The following is a 17,749-nucleotide window of genomic DNA, read 5'->3' as shown; positions in this document are numbered from 1 at the left end:
CCTCTCTGGGCCTTTCACCTGGCCCAGCCTCTCCTAGCCTCTCTGCATCACCATTTCCTGTTTAGACTAATTTCCAATCTTCCAGTAGGAGGCAATCAAGTCATGGGGCAACCCAGTTAAAACCTAGTCTCCCATAAAACATTTTCAAGGCAGAGGGGGTTTCAAGAGGACACTATGGCAGAAAAGCCAGCTCTCATTGGCAAAAATGAGGTAGTTCAATAGGCTGTTCACTCCAAATAGTTGCTCTCCACGGTGGCAAAAACAACAAAAAGTATTCCTGCTGTGCAGACCTGGAGCTGCTGCCGACTTATCCCTGAGATTGCTCATGTACCTGAGAACACAGTGCAGGAAATGAGGGCCTTAGATTAAAATATACAAAAATACAAAACCAGAATATTTATATTAAGGAAAAAAAAAGTTAAAATGCACAAGATACGTCATTCGCACAAAGCTAGTGCAGTTGGCATCCTGGAGAAAGTGGGACCCAAGGTGCAGTATCCAAGGGAGCAAATAAATAAAATCACATTGACCCAGAATGGGGCGGGGTGAGTGTAGGAGTAGCAGGTCTGCAACTGTTCCCCAAGCACCCTTTTTGCCATCATCACTACCCATTGCTTGGGACAGTTGCCAGCACCCTATCCCAAAAATGGGCATGAGGATATAAGATGTGGAAAAAAAAAAAACTGCCTTATTCCTGAGAGATTCGCTTCCACAGAATGTAGTGGCTTGGCTCCATGAATCTGGTCTTATACTTAATCATTTCACTCTGGCATGGGAATTATTATTATACCTTCTTCTTTAAAAGGAAAACAACTTCCCTATCCAGCCCACTTTCAAAAGCTGGAAATTCTGGGGATGGAGCCTCAGATAAAGCGTGTAGGTTGTAGGGTGATTCCCTCCTCCTGGTCACCCCCAGAACCCTCACTTGCATTTGGACAGAGCATGGATGGAGTTCCTTTGACTCATCCTTTCCCCCAACCTAGAGGGAAGAAAGGGTGATGGTGTGAACCCCAACCTGAGATATATGGCAGTGCCAACTAGCCCCAACACACCCTATTCCCACTTTCTCCACTCTGCCTGCTCCTCGAAACTTCCTGATAGCCAAAGAATAGCCCCCCACCCACTGGGGCTCAATTCTGGGCCTCCGGGAGCAGGGTAGGGCTGTGGATTTCTTCTTCTTCCTCCCGAAAGTATGTTGGCTTTCCCTGTGCGCTAGGGGCCTGCTGGGCCTTCAGTGGACATGAGGCTACCATATGGCTGATGCTCTGGCAGAAGTGGCACTTCTTGGGCTGGGGTGGCAGCTTGCATTCCTTGGCATGATGGTCTAGACCTCCACAGTTGTAGCACCTAGTACAAAGCAAGATAGTAAGTGAGAGAAAGGATCAAGAAGAGGCCAGATGCCTCCCATGAATGAGGACACCTGGGCTCTGGTACAGGTTTGTCACTTACTTCCCTTCCCACTTACGAGCTTTAAGTCCTTTCCACATCTAATTGTCTAGGTGAGCTCTTCAGATTCATGTCAACTTGAAAATACCAAGATACCAGAAATTAGAAGTTACTGACCCGAACTGGGAACTGAAACTTGGGGGATAGGAGAGATTCTTCCATACTCTTAATATAGGAGAAATTAAAGAAGCCAAGTTATAGTATCTGTGCAGAGCTAAGGTGCTTTAAGGCCAAGCAAGATTAAGGAAACAGCGATTTGCAGACCTTATAAAAAAGGAACAGATAAAACTAATGCTATCTTGTCCCATCATTTGCAAATCCATGGTCTCCATTAATCTTAAAACCATCCTATGAGGTTAGTATCACTGCCTTCACTTAACAATTGAGGCTAGAGCTGGGCGCAGTGGCTTATGCCTATAATCCCAGCACTTTGGGAGGCTGAGGCAAGTGGATCACGAGGTCAGGAGTTCAAGACCAGCCTGGCCAAGGTGGTAAAACCCCGTCTCTACTAAAAATACAAAAATTAGCCAGGCATTGGTGGCGGGTGCCTGTAATTCCAGCTATTCGGGAGGCTGAGGCAGAGAATTGCTTGAACCCAGGAAGTGGAGGTTGCAGTGAGCTGAGATCAGGCCACTGCACTCCAGCCTGAGCAACAGTGTGAGACTCCATCTCAAAACAAAAAAAAACAATTGAGGCGAGAGCAAAGTTAATTGTCCCAAGTGGAAGCACTAAGTTACCCCCAGTGCCATCCTCACCTGCTGCCCTTGCTCCCACCTATTGCAGAGACTCAGTCACCTAGATGCTGCCAGGAACCACAGGCTTCCCTTCGACTCTGGCAATGAGACCCAAAAAGTGGCAGGATTGAGAGATAGGGGATGCCCCTAGCAAACTATATAAGCTGCCTTCCAATCCATACCTGTCTCCTTTTGATCTGCGCTTCTGCATGTTCTTCCCCTTTGGCCGCCTCTCACTCCCAATACAGAACACCCCACCAGGTCCAGTGACACGGATGGATTCCAGACCCTTGGCTGACTTCTTAAAGGTGAACTCCACGGCCTCACCTTCCTTCAAGCTCCGGAAGCCCTCCATGTGCAGCTTACTCTGGTGAAGGGAAATGAAGAAAATTTTAACAGTTTCCTTTATTACACCAAAAGACAAGGAACACACTTATTCCTGTAAGGTAGGAAGATTAAATGTGATGGTATTCCTATTTTACTGGTAAGGAAACTGACTCAAAGAGTCACCATGATTAAGAACTACAGAAGTCTACTAGTACATTAACAAAAATCATAATTATATAAGCAGATACCACTTTGTAGCTATTCAGATTTAAAGTTCTTAATAAAACAGAATGAGGGCTCATGCCTGTAATCCCAGCACTTTGGGAGGCATAGGTGAGTGGATCGCCTGAGGTCAGGAGTTCGAGACCAGCCTGGCCAACATGGTGAAACTCCATCTCTACTAAAAATACAGAAAATTAGCTGGGCATGGTGGTGGCGCCTGTAATCCTAGCTACTTGGGAAGCTGAGGCAGGAGAATTGCTTGAACCCAGGAAGTGGATGTTGCAGTGAACCGAAATCACACTATTGCACTCCAGCCTGGGTGACAGAGCGAGACTGTTTCAAAAAAGAGAGAAAAATTTCTAAATATAAGCATTTATAAGAAATCAACAAATATAAAGTTACAAAATTTAAAGTGTCATGCTATAGAGATTGCAGTGAGCCGTGAACTGTGATGGCGCCTTTGCACTCCCAGCCTGGGTGACAGAGTGAGACTTCATCTCAAAATAAAAGAAAAATAAAATATCATGCTATAATGCACTGAAACATTTATTTTTCACGTAATGCCTCCCTTAGTATTAATACCATCATCAAAAGACCAAGTAAGTAGAATACTTATACCACTGCCTGAGTGACAGAGTGAGCCTCTGTCTCCAACAACAAGAGGGTGGAGAGGGCAGGCATGGTGGCTCACCCCTGTAATCCTAGCGGAGGGGGGAAGATCGCTTGAGCCCAGGGGCTGGAGGTTGTAGTGAGTCAAGATTATGTCACTGCACTCCAGCCTGGGTGACAGAGTAAGACCCTGTCTCAGAAACAAACAAAAACATCAAAACCCTGAGAATATATTTAACAAGGTAAAAAGCCTATATGAGGAAAAAGCTCAAATTATATTAAAGAAAAAAATAAAAAATATACCATCATCTTGGATTGGATGATTCAGTGATTCTAAAGGCTATGGGAAAATATAAAGTGCCAAGAATACCAGATACTACAATTTACTTTAAATTGGATATAATTAGCAGATTAGCAACTATAAAGGGAAAAACAGCAAGTTTACAGTAGAGAAAACTGGTAGATAATACCCTAGTCAATTTCTTTGAGTTTAGCTTTGCCTACAGTGGGACACATGTATCTCCTCACTAAGGACACATGACTTTAAAAATGCACATCCTGCCGGGCGCGGTGGCTCAAGCCTGTAATCCCAGCACCTTGGGAAGCCGAGGCGGGTGGATCACAAGGTCAAGAGATCGAGACCATCCTGGTCAACATGGTGAAACCCCGTCTCTACTAAAAATACAAAAAATTCGCTGGGCATGGTGGCGCGTGCCTGTAATCCCAGCTACTCAGGAGGCTGAGGCAGAAGAATTGCCTGAACCCAGGAGGCAGAGGTTGCGGTGAGCCAAGATCGCTCCATTGCACTCCAGCCTGGGTAACAAGAGCGAAACTCCGTCTAAAAAAAAAAAAGAAAAACCCAACACATCCTGAATCTAACCTTGAGGGAACATCAGACAAACCCAAATCAAGGGACATTCCTATAAAACAGGATTTTAAAAATGTCAAGGTCATAAAAAGACAGCCTGAAGAACTGAACAGTTCAATGCAATCCAAGATTCCAGATTAGATTTTGAAACAGGAAAAAATATAGGACAACTGACAAAATCTGCATATAGTATATAGATAAACGTATCAGTGTTTAATTTCCTGATTATGATTACTGTACTGAAATTATGTAAGATTAACATTCCCAGCCAGGCACAGTGGCTCACGTGTGTAATCCCCAGCACTTTGGGAGGCCAAGGTGGGTGGATTGCTTGAGCCCAGGAGTTCAAGACCAGCTTGGGCAACATGGCAAAAACCTGTCTCGACAAAATAATACAAAAATTAGCCAGGCATGGTGGTGCATACCTGTAGTCACAGCTACTGGGGATGCTGAGGTGGGAGGATCCCTTGAGCCCAGGAAGCAGAGGTTACAGTGAGTAGAGATAACACCACTGTGCTCCAGGCTGGGTGACAGAGTGAGACCCTGTCTCAAAAACAAAAAAAAAGATCAATATTCCCATTCTTAGGAAATACACACTGAAATATTTAGAAATAAAAGTGCTTACTGTCTATACCATATGGTTAAAAAAAAAGAATAAAACTATCTGCACCAAGATAGAGAGTGACAAAGCAAATGGAACAAAATGTTAAGAATGTGGGTAAAGATTATGTGGGAGTGTTGGGTATTGTTCTTGCACCCTTTTTAAAGTTTGAAATTATATCAAGATAATGTTACTGAAAGACAGTATAACCCAAGCAGATGGATCAGGGGATTAAAATGGAAAATCACAGAGAGAGATATGAGGATATATGGAGAAATCAATAGGTAAGGAAAATAATTCAATAAATGCTGCTATAAAAATTAAATCCATTTGGAAAGGAAGGCAGATTCCTATACACTTTGTATGATACATATGCAAAATACATTTCAGAGGATTTAAACACCTCATTGTTCAGAAAAATACTAAAAATTTAAGGTGGATAATCAGACTAATAAAACTATAAAAACATACCATAAATCAGTAAGAAAAAAGAACTACACAACATAAGTGGATATAAGAAGGAAGTCTTAGCACCACACATATACTCAGTATCTCATTGTTAGTTAAAAAAAAAAAAATGGAGGGGCCAGGCCAGGTGGCTCATGCCTGTAATCCCAGCACTCTGGGAGGCTGAGGCAGGTGGATGGATCACAAGGTCAGGAGTTTCAGACCAGCTTGACCAACATGGTAAAACCATGTCTCTACTAAAAATACAAAAATTAGCTGGGTGTGGTGGCGCACACCTAGAATCCCAGCTACTCCAGAGGTTGAGGCAGGAGAATCGCTTGAACCCAGGAGGAGGAGGTTGCAGTGAGCCAGGATTGCACCACTGCACCCCACAGCCTGATGACATAATGAGATTCAAAAAAAGGAAATAGGCTGGGTGCAGTGGCTCATGCCTATAATCCCAGCATTCTGGGAGGCCGAGGTGGGCAGATCACGAGGTCAAGGGATCAAGACCATCCTAGCCAACATGGTGAAACACCATTTCTACTAAAAATACAAAAATTAGCTGGGCGTGGTGGTACACACCTATAATCCCAGCTCCTCAGGAAGCTGAGGCAGAAGAATCACTTGAACCCATGAGAGAGGTTGCAGTAAACTGAGATTGCGCCACTGCACTACAGCCTGGTGACAGTGCAAGACTCTGTCTCAAACCATACAAAAAAAAAAAAAAGGAAATAATCTAGTTTATTTGAAGGGAAATGGTTGAATAAATATGGTACATTCATAATAATGAACACCATGCAGCCATTAAAAACAATGTAAAGTCTCTGGTACCTGAAATCATGCCTAGCACATTTTGAATGAATTAATGAACCAAGAGGCAGATTTTTAATCATTCAGCTGACAAAGACAACCAAATAATATTGTTAAAGAAGGAAAAAAGAGCTAGAACAATATGTATGGAATAATCCCATTAGAACACTGCATGGTTATACCAAAATTTAAGAACACCGATGCTTATGAAGCAGTTAGCAAACAGCCAGCAGCCACCAAGAAAAAGAAAAAAAGAAGTTATTCATACAGCTAGTTCTGCAGCAAAGCCAGGGTCAGATGAACCCAGACTTCCTGATTTAAAGTTCAGTGCTCATTCTATCATGTCACTTACTGCACCACCAACTTGACATTAGTGGAGGTGACAGCATTTCAGATCCCAGAATAGACTTTATTAGTTTCATCTATTATAGTAAAACAACAGTGTGTCAAATATGTCAACAAAGTGTAGTCATCATAGAAAATGGAGGAGCAAAAGGGATCACTGTGCGCTTACCTAGTCCTGGCTCAAGGGAAGGTCGGTAAGTAGCATTAGTATTTTATGCTGGTGGCTTAGGGGGAGTATTCCAAACTGGAACTGAGATAAAACATGTTCTTCAGCAAGATGGGAACCACAGATTACTCAATCACTTACATTTTTCGTGTTTTGTTGTTGTCATTTTGAGACAGGGTCTCGCTCTGTCACCCAGGCTGGAGTGCAGTGGTGCCATCTTGCCTCACTGCAACCTCCACCTCCTGGGTTCAAGCAATTCTTCTGCTTCAGCCTCCCCAGTAGCTAGGATTACAGGTGCCTGCCACCACGCCCGGCTAATTTTTGTATTTTTAGTAGAGATGAAGTTTCATCATATTGGACGGGCTGGTCTTGAGCTCCTGACCTCATGATCTGCCCGCCTCAGCCTCCCAAAGTTTGGGATTACAGGTGTGAGCTGCCATGCCTGGGTAATTTTTTGTATTAAGATGATATTGCAGGCTGGGAGAGGTGGTTCATGCCTGTGAACCACTTTGGGAAGCTAAGGCTGGAGGATCACTCGAGCCCAGGAGTTTGAGACCAGCCTGAGCAACACAGTGAGACACCCCTCCCCCATCTCTACAGCATCACAAAATTAGCCAGGTGTGGTGGTGGTGTGTACCTGTAGTCTCGGCTACAGGTTAAAAAAAAATTCAGGTCAAGGCTGCAGTGCACCTAGATTACACCACTGCACTCTAGCCTGGGGACAAGAAACTCTGTATCAAAAGAAAAAAAAAAAAGACAGTATTGCAAAAGATAAACTTCCATTTTAGATTGGTTAAGACCATACACTTTGGAGCCAGACACATCCTGGCTCATGTAATGCTGGTTCTGTCAATTACTGGCTGTGTGACCTTGGTCAGTCACTCACCTCTGGGCCTCAGATCCTTCAGAGAATGGGAAAACAGTACTATCAACCTAACAGGTTCTAGCGAAGATTATACAGGTGTGGAAATAGCAAGTGTTCAGTAAATACTTCATGTATTATTATTTGTAGCTGTCCCACTACAGAAATATTCCAAACATACGGGATCCTTGCACTTGTTTTATGCTCACAGGAACATCCAGGGATGTCATGACCACCCAACCCCAATTTAATGTGGGGAAGGGGCAGAACATTAAAGCAGGAAATGAAAATACTGCAAAGGCAAAAGGGCCTTTCTTTCTCGCTGTTGTACAGTTTAAAGTTAGATTTGTAAGGTCAGACATGGAGGCTTACAACTGTAATCCCAGCCATTTGGGTGGCTGAGGCGGATGGATCCTGAGCTTGAGCTCAGGAGTTGGGAGACCAGCCTGGGCAACATGGCAAAAACCTGTCTACAAAATAGACAAAAATTAGCTCAGACTGGTGGTGTGTGCCTGTGGTTCTAGCTGTCTGGGAGGCTGAGGAAGAAGGATCGGTTGAATCCAGAAGGCAGAGGTTGTAGTAAGCTGAGATGGCATCACTTTACTACTGCCTGGGTGACCGAGCAACACCTCATCTCAAAAAATGTAAATTTAAGTTAGATTTGACTTATTTCTTATTGAGCTGGGTGGGACAACAGATGAAATTAGTGGGTGAGTCGGGAGGTCCTAGAAAAGCCAGACCAAGAGCCTTCTTGACCCAGGCAATTTCAACTTTAGGCTGGGAGGCTCCTAGTTCTAGCTGTAATTCAGCAGGTAAGTGGTTAAGAACAAGGGTTGATTGAGTATGAGAGCCTGTTCCCTCCTTTCTTTAATCATCTATAAAATGGAGTAAATACTAATTTTATGGTAGTGCTATGAGGTTTTATGCATGGAAAGTAGTTAGCACTTTGCCTGCCACACATAAATCCTCAGGGAGTGGCAATTATCAACCTCTTCAGACGGGATGGGGCCGGTTAACAGAGAGAACTAAGTGCTGAGCATCTGGTTTTATCCTAACTAGCTGTGGAAACTCAGAATATCCCCTCTCTGAGCCCCAGTTTACTGATGAGTAACACCCTCCTCTATGGACACCTCATAGGCTTATTTTGAGAAGAGGAGGATAATATAAATGGGACACGCAACAAGAAACTGACTAGTCCTCTCAGGTCACTCACTCCATCACTGGAGGATCTGAGGTCTGTTTTAAGACTTTTACAGAGTAAACCCCCACCCCTGCAGGCACCAAGATTTAAACTGGTGGACTCCAGGGGTGGCTCCCTGCCCCCCTCTCCCGCCCCCTTCTAAAACACATAGTTTGAATTCCTCTCTTATCAGATAGGTAATCAGCGAGCCGCCCCACAGAGCCAGCCTCCAAGAGCCTGCATCTGAAAAGGGCCTGAAATTCTTGTACCACCCCCACTCCACCCCCAACCACACACAAAGCAGGGCCCCTCCCCTCTCCCCATCCCCTCGGAAAAGAAAAGACCTTAGGGGGAGGGGCATGGCCTGAGCTCCCCCAATAGAGCCCAGCCCCAGGAAACAAAGAGTTGACACTGGCTGGTTCTGGTGGTCAGATTCCTGGAGTTCCAAGGCGCAGATCCCTCTTGCATCCCCCTCTCCCTCCTCCCTACATTCAACAGTTCCTTCCTCTCCTTGTTGGGGTTATGGTCAGTGAGAGACTAGATATAGAAACTCCTTCCTTCTCCAGGCAGTCTTGCCAAAGTCACCATCAGTGGTCATCGTCCCTTCTCTGGGTTGCTCACCGCCCACTTCATGGATAGAATCAAACAGGACCCCCTCCCTTTGGGTCTCTTCAGTCTAATCCTGAATTATTGATTCAGATAAATTACTTTAAAGGGGAGGGGGAGAGGAGGCACAACTCACACCATCCTTTCCCAATCTCTTCAAGTTCGTACTGCGCAGCCTACATGGGCCTACTGTGTTGGGGAATGTGGCATCAGACAACAGAAGACATTTCTTTTTCTTTTTTTGATGGCAGGGAAGGAATCTCTCCAGTTAAAAGTACTTAGGCCTTCTGATCCCTTCTTAATACCTCAGTAACTGCCTGCCCTGCCCTATCCAACTCACATCAAGTACCTCGTCCCAGCTTCAATTTATGCCTTTACAAGTTTAGAGACAAAATAAGCCTAAGTGGTCACTTAGGAAATGTAGAGTTGAAAAAAAAATCATTACAAAAGAAAAAAAAAAGTATGAAAAACAACAACAACAAAAAGAAACAGGACAATACCCACATGAGAACCTAAGTGTCCCTCTTTCTACCTAAGTGGCAACAGAGTCAGAATTTCAAGGTACTTGCTACAGTCGTGTGGATTAAAGCTGGGGTTCTTGGCTCTTCTGCGAGAGGCCATTCCAGCTCTTCTTCCAAGGCCATTCTAGTTCAAGATTATATAATGCAGGTCTCTACCTCAATTCAAGTTCCTAGCTTGCACAGACATTTGTTGAACAGTCCAAGTACTATCCAAAATAACTGTTACTAATTGATGCTTACTGTGGGCTAAGTGGTGTTTTAACCACTATACTTGTTGTAACTCATTTAACCTTCATATCAAACCTGTGCAGTAGGGTGTTATGAAGACCCTCATGTTACAGCTTGAGGACATGGAGGCAGAGGGGTTAATAAGCACCTTGGTTAAAGTCGCCATAAGAGGCAAGAGCTGAGCTGAGTGCAGCTAGCCTAACTCGCTAGTGCAATCGGATATGATACAAGTCACATACATAATTGAAAACTTTCAGCCAGGTGTGGTGGCTCACGCCTGTAATCCCAGCACTTTGGGGAGGCAGAGGTGGCAGATCACCTGAGGTTGGGAGTTTCAGACCAGCCTGATCAACTTGGAGAAACCCCATCTCTACTAAAAATACAAAATTAGCTGGGCGTGGTGGCGCATGCCTGTAATCCCAGCTACTTGGGAGGCTGAGGGAGAATCACTTGAACCCGGGAGGTGGAGGTTGTGGTGAGCTGAGATCGCACCATTGCACTCCAGCCTGGGCAGCAAGAGTGAAACTCCATCTGAAAAACAAAAAAGGAAAGAAAACTTTCTAGTAGCCACGTTTTAAAAAGGAGCAGATGAAAGTAATTTTAATGACTCGGTCCTGTGGTATCACAGCTCTATCTTAACTTTATTCCTGGAGGTAAGATTTGCTAAGGGTTAGGAAACCAACCGGTTCTCCCAGAGCAGTTATTGATTGGTTGGTGTGTGTGTCAAGGAGGGTGGTGAAAGGGGTGTCCAGAACGGAAGGCTGCAGGCAGCCAATCCCTCTGATCTCCTCTGCTCAGCCACAGCCAGGCCCTCTAGCACTTGCGTGGAGTTCTCCACCAGATGGCGCTGCTCAGCCTGTCTGCCCAGAGGCAAGCCAGACGTAGCCTAGATCAGGAGGGATTGAGTAGCTACCTGGTTCTGCGCTGTGAACGCAAGTGTTCAGGCAGATTTATCTCCACAGCTCCTTAGGACAGTCATCTTGTCCTCCTCGTCCCAGTCTGCCCCCACCCAACCACCTGCTCAAACAAGGATAAGAATGAAGGGTTCCTAGAGTTTTAGGCCAGAAACTCAGTTCTTATATTCTACTGCTTAGAAAAACCAAGTACTCACCCTGGATTTTAGTTTCATGTCTAAATTAAATAACTCCACGCTGAGATCATGTTAAATAAGTCTGTATCAACTATGTATTCTCCCCCAACTCCTTTGACCTCCCAGACTGACTCTGTGTTTATGGCCAGTGGTTGCTATTCATACCTGCAGGAAGACGGGGGAGTAATTTTACTTAGGGTAGTTAATCCAAAAAACAAGAATTAAGGTAGAGTATGATTGTTTGATTAGAAATGTTCAAGAAACTAAGTGGCCTCGGTGAATGTCAGTGAAAAGCACGTATAAGGCAAGCAGCAGTGTCAACAACCATGGGGTAGAAAATTTCCATATTTGAAGCTTTGTTCAGGATGGCAGCATGGCCTTTACTTAAGACATTATTTAGAAGCATGTCTCGGAAAGAGGAGAATCCCAGAAGATTCCACAATGTCTTCATTAACCTTCCTACCTCTCTACCAACTTTCTGAAAAATCAAGTCAGTTTATTTTTAAGCGGTCTTTTCCTATTAAGACAGAAATAACTCAGGGATGGCCACTAAATCTGTGGCTTCCAATCTATCAACAAAAACAAGAGGATCCTCTCTGAGCTCAGAGTTGTGATCTACCGACATTCAATCCACAAACTTTCATAGTGCTATGTTGTGTCCAGGCCATATTCTAGCCAGCCCAGGAAGCAAGCAGCTGCAGTTAACACCGCTCCATCTCTATAGCTTTTTTCTCTGGACAAAGACCTCTGCTGACATGGACCCCCAGACTGCTAAGTGTACTTCTAATTCACGAGGTTCCTCAAGATGCTCCTTTTTTAATGCATTCCTTCAGCCCACCAAGTGCATACTAGAAAATTAACCAGGCAGCTAAGTTCTTCTCTGCAAAGAGCTTATGGGTTACATAGAGAAGGGTATAAGAACAGTACATCAATAACTAGACATGCATTGAGTAATCAGAGGTGCAGTGTCACAAATCAGGAGGAGATCCCTGTCTATTCTGCCATCCGGCCCCGCAACCCCCACCGCCAAACCCAGCCGTCTTAACCTAGACCCTGAATAAGGTTGCTCTTCCTACCTCCTCACTCATGGCTTTCAGAAAAAGCAGGCCACGTGGCTTCAGGGCAGTTTCAGCAGTTTGTCTAGGTATTGTTTTCTCCTAACCCAACTTGGTCCCTTGGTCAAATTTGGGCTTTTCTTTTAACTCCAAGTCTTCTAATGTAGCATTTTAGCTAGAAAGCCAATTTAGACATATCTGGGTCCTAGGGAGCAATGGGAAAGCACGGAATTTTTCCTATTTCCAAATTTCTACAGGTCTGGAGAGTTTGAAAATTGAGCCACAGGAAACAGGACTTAAGCCTTTAAAACTCTTGAAATGGCCCCAAATGAAGATTTTTGAATCCTTGATGAATCTCAGGAAAATAGTTGACAGTTTAGCTTTCTTGCTCCAGCTCCTGTATAACTACTGTGCTTCTCAAGCAGAGATGAGATTTTAACTCCCAGGGGGACATTTGACAATGTACGGAGATGTTTTCGGTTGTCACAACTGAGATGCAACTGGCCTCTAGTGGATAGAGGCCAGGAATACTGCTGTACATCCCATAATGCACAGGGCAGACTCCCCAGAGCAAACTATCCTGCTCAAAACATGTCAGTAGTGCTGAGGTCAAGAAATCCTAATTGAAAGGCTTGCTATCTGTTTCACTAACTCTAGAGACAGGCAGATTTCTAGATCTAAAGATGTATACCTAAGGAAAGGCGTTGTTAGAGAAATCTCTTTGCTTTATGTTTTGTTGTTGTTTTGTTTTTGGCTAGGGTGTGGGCTTTTTATCCCACTCATCTACACTTGAGGATATTACAGCATTATATCCAATTGGGTGAGAGCATAAGAGCATTAGTTAACAGGGCGTTGGGATTCTAATAATCCCAACTTTGGAAAGGCAATGTTTTTAAATTGTCTTTCTCCCTTCCTCCTTACTTGCAAAGGGGCTCCCTGACCCCCTCCCTCTGGTAGATACTATCTTAGGACAATTACCTTCTCACCAGCCCACCCAACCCCAGTAGCCAAAGAATGGGAAGTTTTGTTAGATTTCTTACTCTTTGCTTCGGGAACACTTTTCTCCCCCAGTTAACAACTTATCCTGTGTATACTAAACTCCTTTACCTTTAGATTTCCAGAGAGTCATCTCTAATTTCTCAAGTGCAAAGACTAAAATCACTAGTCTAACTTACCTCTAAGGTGGAGTTGGAGGACCATTGAACTAAGCCTCCCCTGCATGCCACCATTATCAGAGCTACTAGGTAAAGGCTCAGGGAATTTCCACCCATCATCGTGCTTTATGAGTAGAATGGGAAGAGCTGGGGGTTACAAATTCTACATTCTCTCCCAGCTCAGCTCTCTCTTGATAATATACTCAACTGTGGGTTCCCGGATGCTCCAAGACCCTAAAATCCAGAGTATTTCCAAGCCAGTCAGTACATCTGACCCAGCATATTGTAGACTCAAAGCCTGCTCTATGCCACCCAACAGTTTCCCGATTGCTCTAGATCCTAAGGTGAAGCCTGCTGAGGCCCAAGTCCCCATTTGCTCAGAAAAAAAGAAAGAAAAGAAAAAAGAAAAGACCTTCCTTGGGGTATGTATATCACCAAGGAGCCCCAGAAGATGAGGGAATACATTCCCCTCAGCCCCTCCCTATCGGGCAGGCTTTGGATGGGAGACGAGAAAACGTCGGATCTGACTCTTTTATTCCAGCCTCTCAAAGTTGGGGGAGCTGTCCAGTCCCCAGACCAGGAAAGATTTTAATCTCTTTGTGATCAGATAAATGGGAGAGTGGGGGAAGCTTGCTACCCTGCTGAGGAGGGCCATTCAAAGCTGGTTCCTGTAATAAAGTGATTTAATAGATCTAAAGAGGCCAATTCCCTTCTTTCTCCCACAATTACTTCCTGTGGGTTATCATTCACATATGTAAATGAGACAAGGAAGGGAGAAAAGCCACCAGTGGGAAACTTGCTGTCTAATAGGGGGTTGGGGGATCAGGGTGCTGCAAGGAGGCAGCTAAGTATCCTGCTGCAGGTCCTCTTGGCAGATGTTTGAGTAGCCCACTGACCCCATGGCCCCAAGAGCAAGTGGCGGCTCCCCATCTCCCTGCATCCTCCATCTCCCTTATTTGCTCCTCACTCAAGGCTACGCTCAAAGACTTCGCTGCTGCCTCCAACCAGTCCACCCAGCATCTCCCTTCCCCACCCCTCCCCCCTAGAATGCCATCCCTTAGGCTCCAACCCTTAATCCCCACATCCTCCTTTCCCCTCCCCCACACCTCCTAAAGCCAACCTCCCTGAAGTAACCCCTCCCTGCCCGGCCTGGGTGTCAACCTACAGGATCTGGGATTAGCAATTTCTTCTTTCCAGATCCAGCCCCAAACCTCCAAAGATGGAAGGCCCACAGGCAGCAAGCAACTTCCTTCCCATGGTCTTTATGGGTAGCTGGTGCCTTAGGACCACCGGAATGACTCTAAGATATTCAGGAAGGGGAAGCCTGGGAGGAGGGAGACCTGAAGTCTCTGGTTCCTTGTTTGAGGCCAGGAATGTTAAGACAGCAATCAATGGCTGTCTGGGGCCATAAATGCCAAGGGGAGAATAGGTCCAGAGGCCAGCCTCCCTCCACCCCCTGCCCTGCGACACTGAATTTCACCCCCTACCGCGCTGCCCTGCTTTAACTGAGAACTTGGGGTTGCGACCTACCCACTTCCCTCCCAGCCTGGCCCAGGAACGTAAGGAAGGCCTTGGGTTTTCCTTCCTCATGGGAACTGGACAGCAAGACCCCAGTCCTGAGCTTTCAATCCCCCAAATGGATCCTTTAGGGATCTGCCAAACCCAGTTTTCAGTGACCAGTCGGGTGAGGTCTGCATTGAAAAGGGGGCGAGGCGGACTTCTCGGCTTTACGCCTTCTTGGGTCCAGTAGCCAGTTGCTCTCACTCTCCCGCCCTCTGAGCTCCATTCAGACGTTGGAGGCGCTGGGCGCCAGGCTCAGGCCCGGCGTGTGCTTCTCTGGTCGGCCTGCTCGCCCTCCCCCCACCGGCAAGCACAATACAACCTTAGTTTCTGCCACATGGGGTCACCTCCCTGCCCCCTGCCCCTTCCCAGGGGAAAGAGGTAATAGACACGTGGTAAGCCGGAGGGGTTCCCGGAAGGGGGCGGGGGTGCTGATAATTGGTGCTGCCTCCCACTACTTCCCCCGAGATAGTTAACAGGGACTCAGAATTGGGGTGCCCAGGCAAAGACAGGGACGCACAACGAGGGCTCTTGATGGCCCTCAAAACAACAGCAAACCCGGCGCCCACCCATGGACATGAGCGCCTAGATGCCCTTCCCCGGGCAGTTACCGGAATCAGTCTCACCTGGTGCACAAAGACGTCCACTGGGGGGTCGAGCGCGACCCCGGCGCGGGCGGTCATGGACAGGAAGCCGAACCCCATGCGCACGTTGAACCACTTGCAGATGCCTGCACCGTGCAGCAGCTGAGGCTCGTCCGCCGCCCGGGCCGCATCCTCCGGCGCCTCCTCCGGCGCCTCTTCTGCCGCCTTGGCGCAGCCACCTGGAGATAGGGAGGTCCCGGCACTCAGCTAGGGGGGCACGGAATCGGAGGGCCGTCTCGGGCCCCGGGCAGGGAGACCCGAGTGTCCAGCCCCATAAGTGGAGAGCCAGGAGGGGGAAGCTACCAAGCAACGGAAGAGAAGAAACCTGTCCCGGTCGCCTCCCGCGCTCCCCTAGCGTACAACGGGACAGTGGTGCCCCAAAGTTTTGCTCCTCTTCCCATAACGCGTTTCCCGGCGACTCACGGCGGGACAGGCCTCTCTTCTCCATCCACCCACGTAGTCTGGCGCGCACGCCACTGGGACACCAAGGTTCCTTCCTCCAGAGATGGCCCCATGAAGCAGGAGGCCGCACCGTCTTGGGGTCCTTTGAGCAGCCTAGGGGTCACTTTCCCACCTCCCTTCTACGTGGCTCCTGGCCGCCCCTGGATCCTAAGGTGTCCCCGCTAAGTCCCGAGCTCGAACCTGCAAACTGTTGGTTGGACACGGAGCCCATGGTAGTCGGCTGAGCCCGTGGCCCCGGGCCCCTAGTCGGGCGGCTGCTGGCCCCAGAGAAGTCCGAAGGCAAAGGGGTGGTTCGGAGAAGAGGCTGCTACATCTTCCCCCGCACAATAGCGGTGGGAGGGCCCACGGCTTTTCAAAGGCTCCCAAATTCTAAAAGACAATGACCCAACCCCCCGCGGGCAGCCCCCTCCCCTCCCCTCTCTCTCCTCTCCCCTCCCTTTCCCTCCAGCTCCAGCTCCGGCCCTCCCCCACCGCTCGGGTCTCTGACACCTCTGGGGTGTCCCTTCTCAGAACCTTGAGGTTTGACACCCCCTCCCCACACACACATCTGGAGATGGGGATGTCTGTCCTAGAAGTCTTGAGTACCCCGGAATTTGGGATCCTGCACTTAGGACTCAATAGGGGTCCCCAAAGCAAATACAGGTGGGGGACCTGGTGGGGGGGTAGTTTTAAAACCACGTGACTGCTCCCACACACACTCACACACCACCCCCACCCCCCGCGCAGATAATTATACATTCCAGAGAGTTGGGGGAGGGAGGTGTGAGCTTGGCGGCGCTGGCCAATCAGAAACACAAACCACCTGTCAAGGGAGAAATGGATGGGCCCTCCCCCTCCCCCAGCCCTTGAGCGCCCCTCCCCCCTCTTCCCCCTCAGGCCTCTGAGCTGACCCTGCTGCTTGGCGCTGACCCGCTCTCACCCCCCACCCCCGTGTGCTTAGATAGACCTGGAGTTCTGGACACTAGGAAGCCCGGGATGGGGGAGCAGGAGAGAAGCTAGGGACTCACAGGACTGATCTGTCCTGACCAAGGCGCTGCCTCCCAAAGTCTGTCTGCCTCTTACTACATCTGAATGTCTGCCTCCCGGAGTTTCCGACTCAGAGTTTTTCTGGGCCTCCCCCAGTTGGAAAAGATAAAATGCTCTTAATTGATTCTTTATAAAGAATTATTCCTTATTTCCTCCCTCCAAACCTGTGTGTCTAAAGCTAGCCCCCAGTAAGCTCCCTAGAGAGCAGGAGGAACCCAAAGAGTCTCCACCAGCTGCCTTCTCATCCTACCCCCACCTCATCCCCATCCCCTGCTGGGAGAGGGACGGTGTGGGTAGGTGGGTAGAGGTACTTCCTCTGTACTCCTCACACTCTTAGATTCCCAGGCCCTCCTTGTTTCAGAGTCACCACCCTAAAATTCGCTCCCGTCCCCATAGTGGGGTTGGTGGAGGAACTGGACTGGGGGGATCTCCTCATTTAAAGAGGTGGCCTCCCCTTCTAGGAAATAATGAGGGCTGGTCAGTGGGGGTGGCTACTGCCCTGGTCGGAGATGGACAATGGCCCGGGGCTCAGTGCACGGCCCCGGCCCTGCCCCTTCACTTCCGGTGCTCAGTTCAAACTGGACAATGCCAGCTCCGGCCAGTTCCCCTCCCCCACCATTACAACCCATTTAAAGGGACAGAGCCTGCTTTCGGGGGCATCCGCTTGCTCTGCATTCAGTCTTTTCTCACCGAGTGTCCAGGACCTCTTAGGCTTCTCACGCTGTGGCTATGTGTGTGTGTGTGTGTGTGTGTGTGTGCACGTGCGGGCGTGGGCATATGTGT

The 17,749-nt window shown here is 47.5% G+C and overlaps 1 protein-coding gene across 2 annotated transcripts; it reads right to left on the bottom strand.

Moving 5' to 3' along the window:
- Positions 1 to 960: 960 nt before the first annotated feature.
- On the bottom strand, positions 961 to 16,509 carry LIN28A (lin-28 RNA binding posttranscriptional regulator A). 2 transcript variants are annotated; one of them, XM_078330818.1, is made up of 4 exons: positions 16,121 to 16,433; positions 15,461 to 15,657; positions 2,363 to 2,547; positions 961 to 1,347 (listed from the first exon to the last, which is right to left on the bottom strand). In XM_078330818.1, exons 1-4 carry the CDS (start codon positions 16,149 to 16,151, stop codon positions 1,131 to 1,133), a joined length of 630 nt encoding a protein of 209 aa, XP_078186944.1. In that variant the 5' UTR covers positions 16,152 to 16,433; the 3' UTR covers positions 961 to 1,130. The 2 variants fall into 2 exon arrangements, with proteins under 2 accessions (XP_078186944.1, XP_078186945.1); XM_078330819.1 differs by having other exon boundaries at positions 996 to 1,347; positions 15,902 to 16,509.
- Between the last annotated feature and the right edge of the window lie 1,240 nt (positions 16,510 to 17,749).

This window comes from Callithrix jacchus, chromosome 7, assembly GCF_049354715.1.
Source record: "Callithrix jacchus isolate 240 chromosome 7, calJac240_pri, whole genome shotgun sequence".
Taxonomy (NCBI): domain Eukaryota; kingdom Metazoa; phylum Chordata; class Mammalia; order Primates; family Cebidae; genus Callithrix; species Callithrix jacchus.
This window is presented reverse-complemented; position numbering and strand designations above follow the sequence as displayed.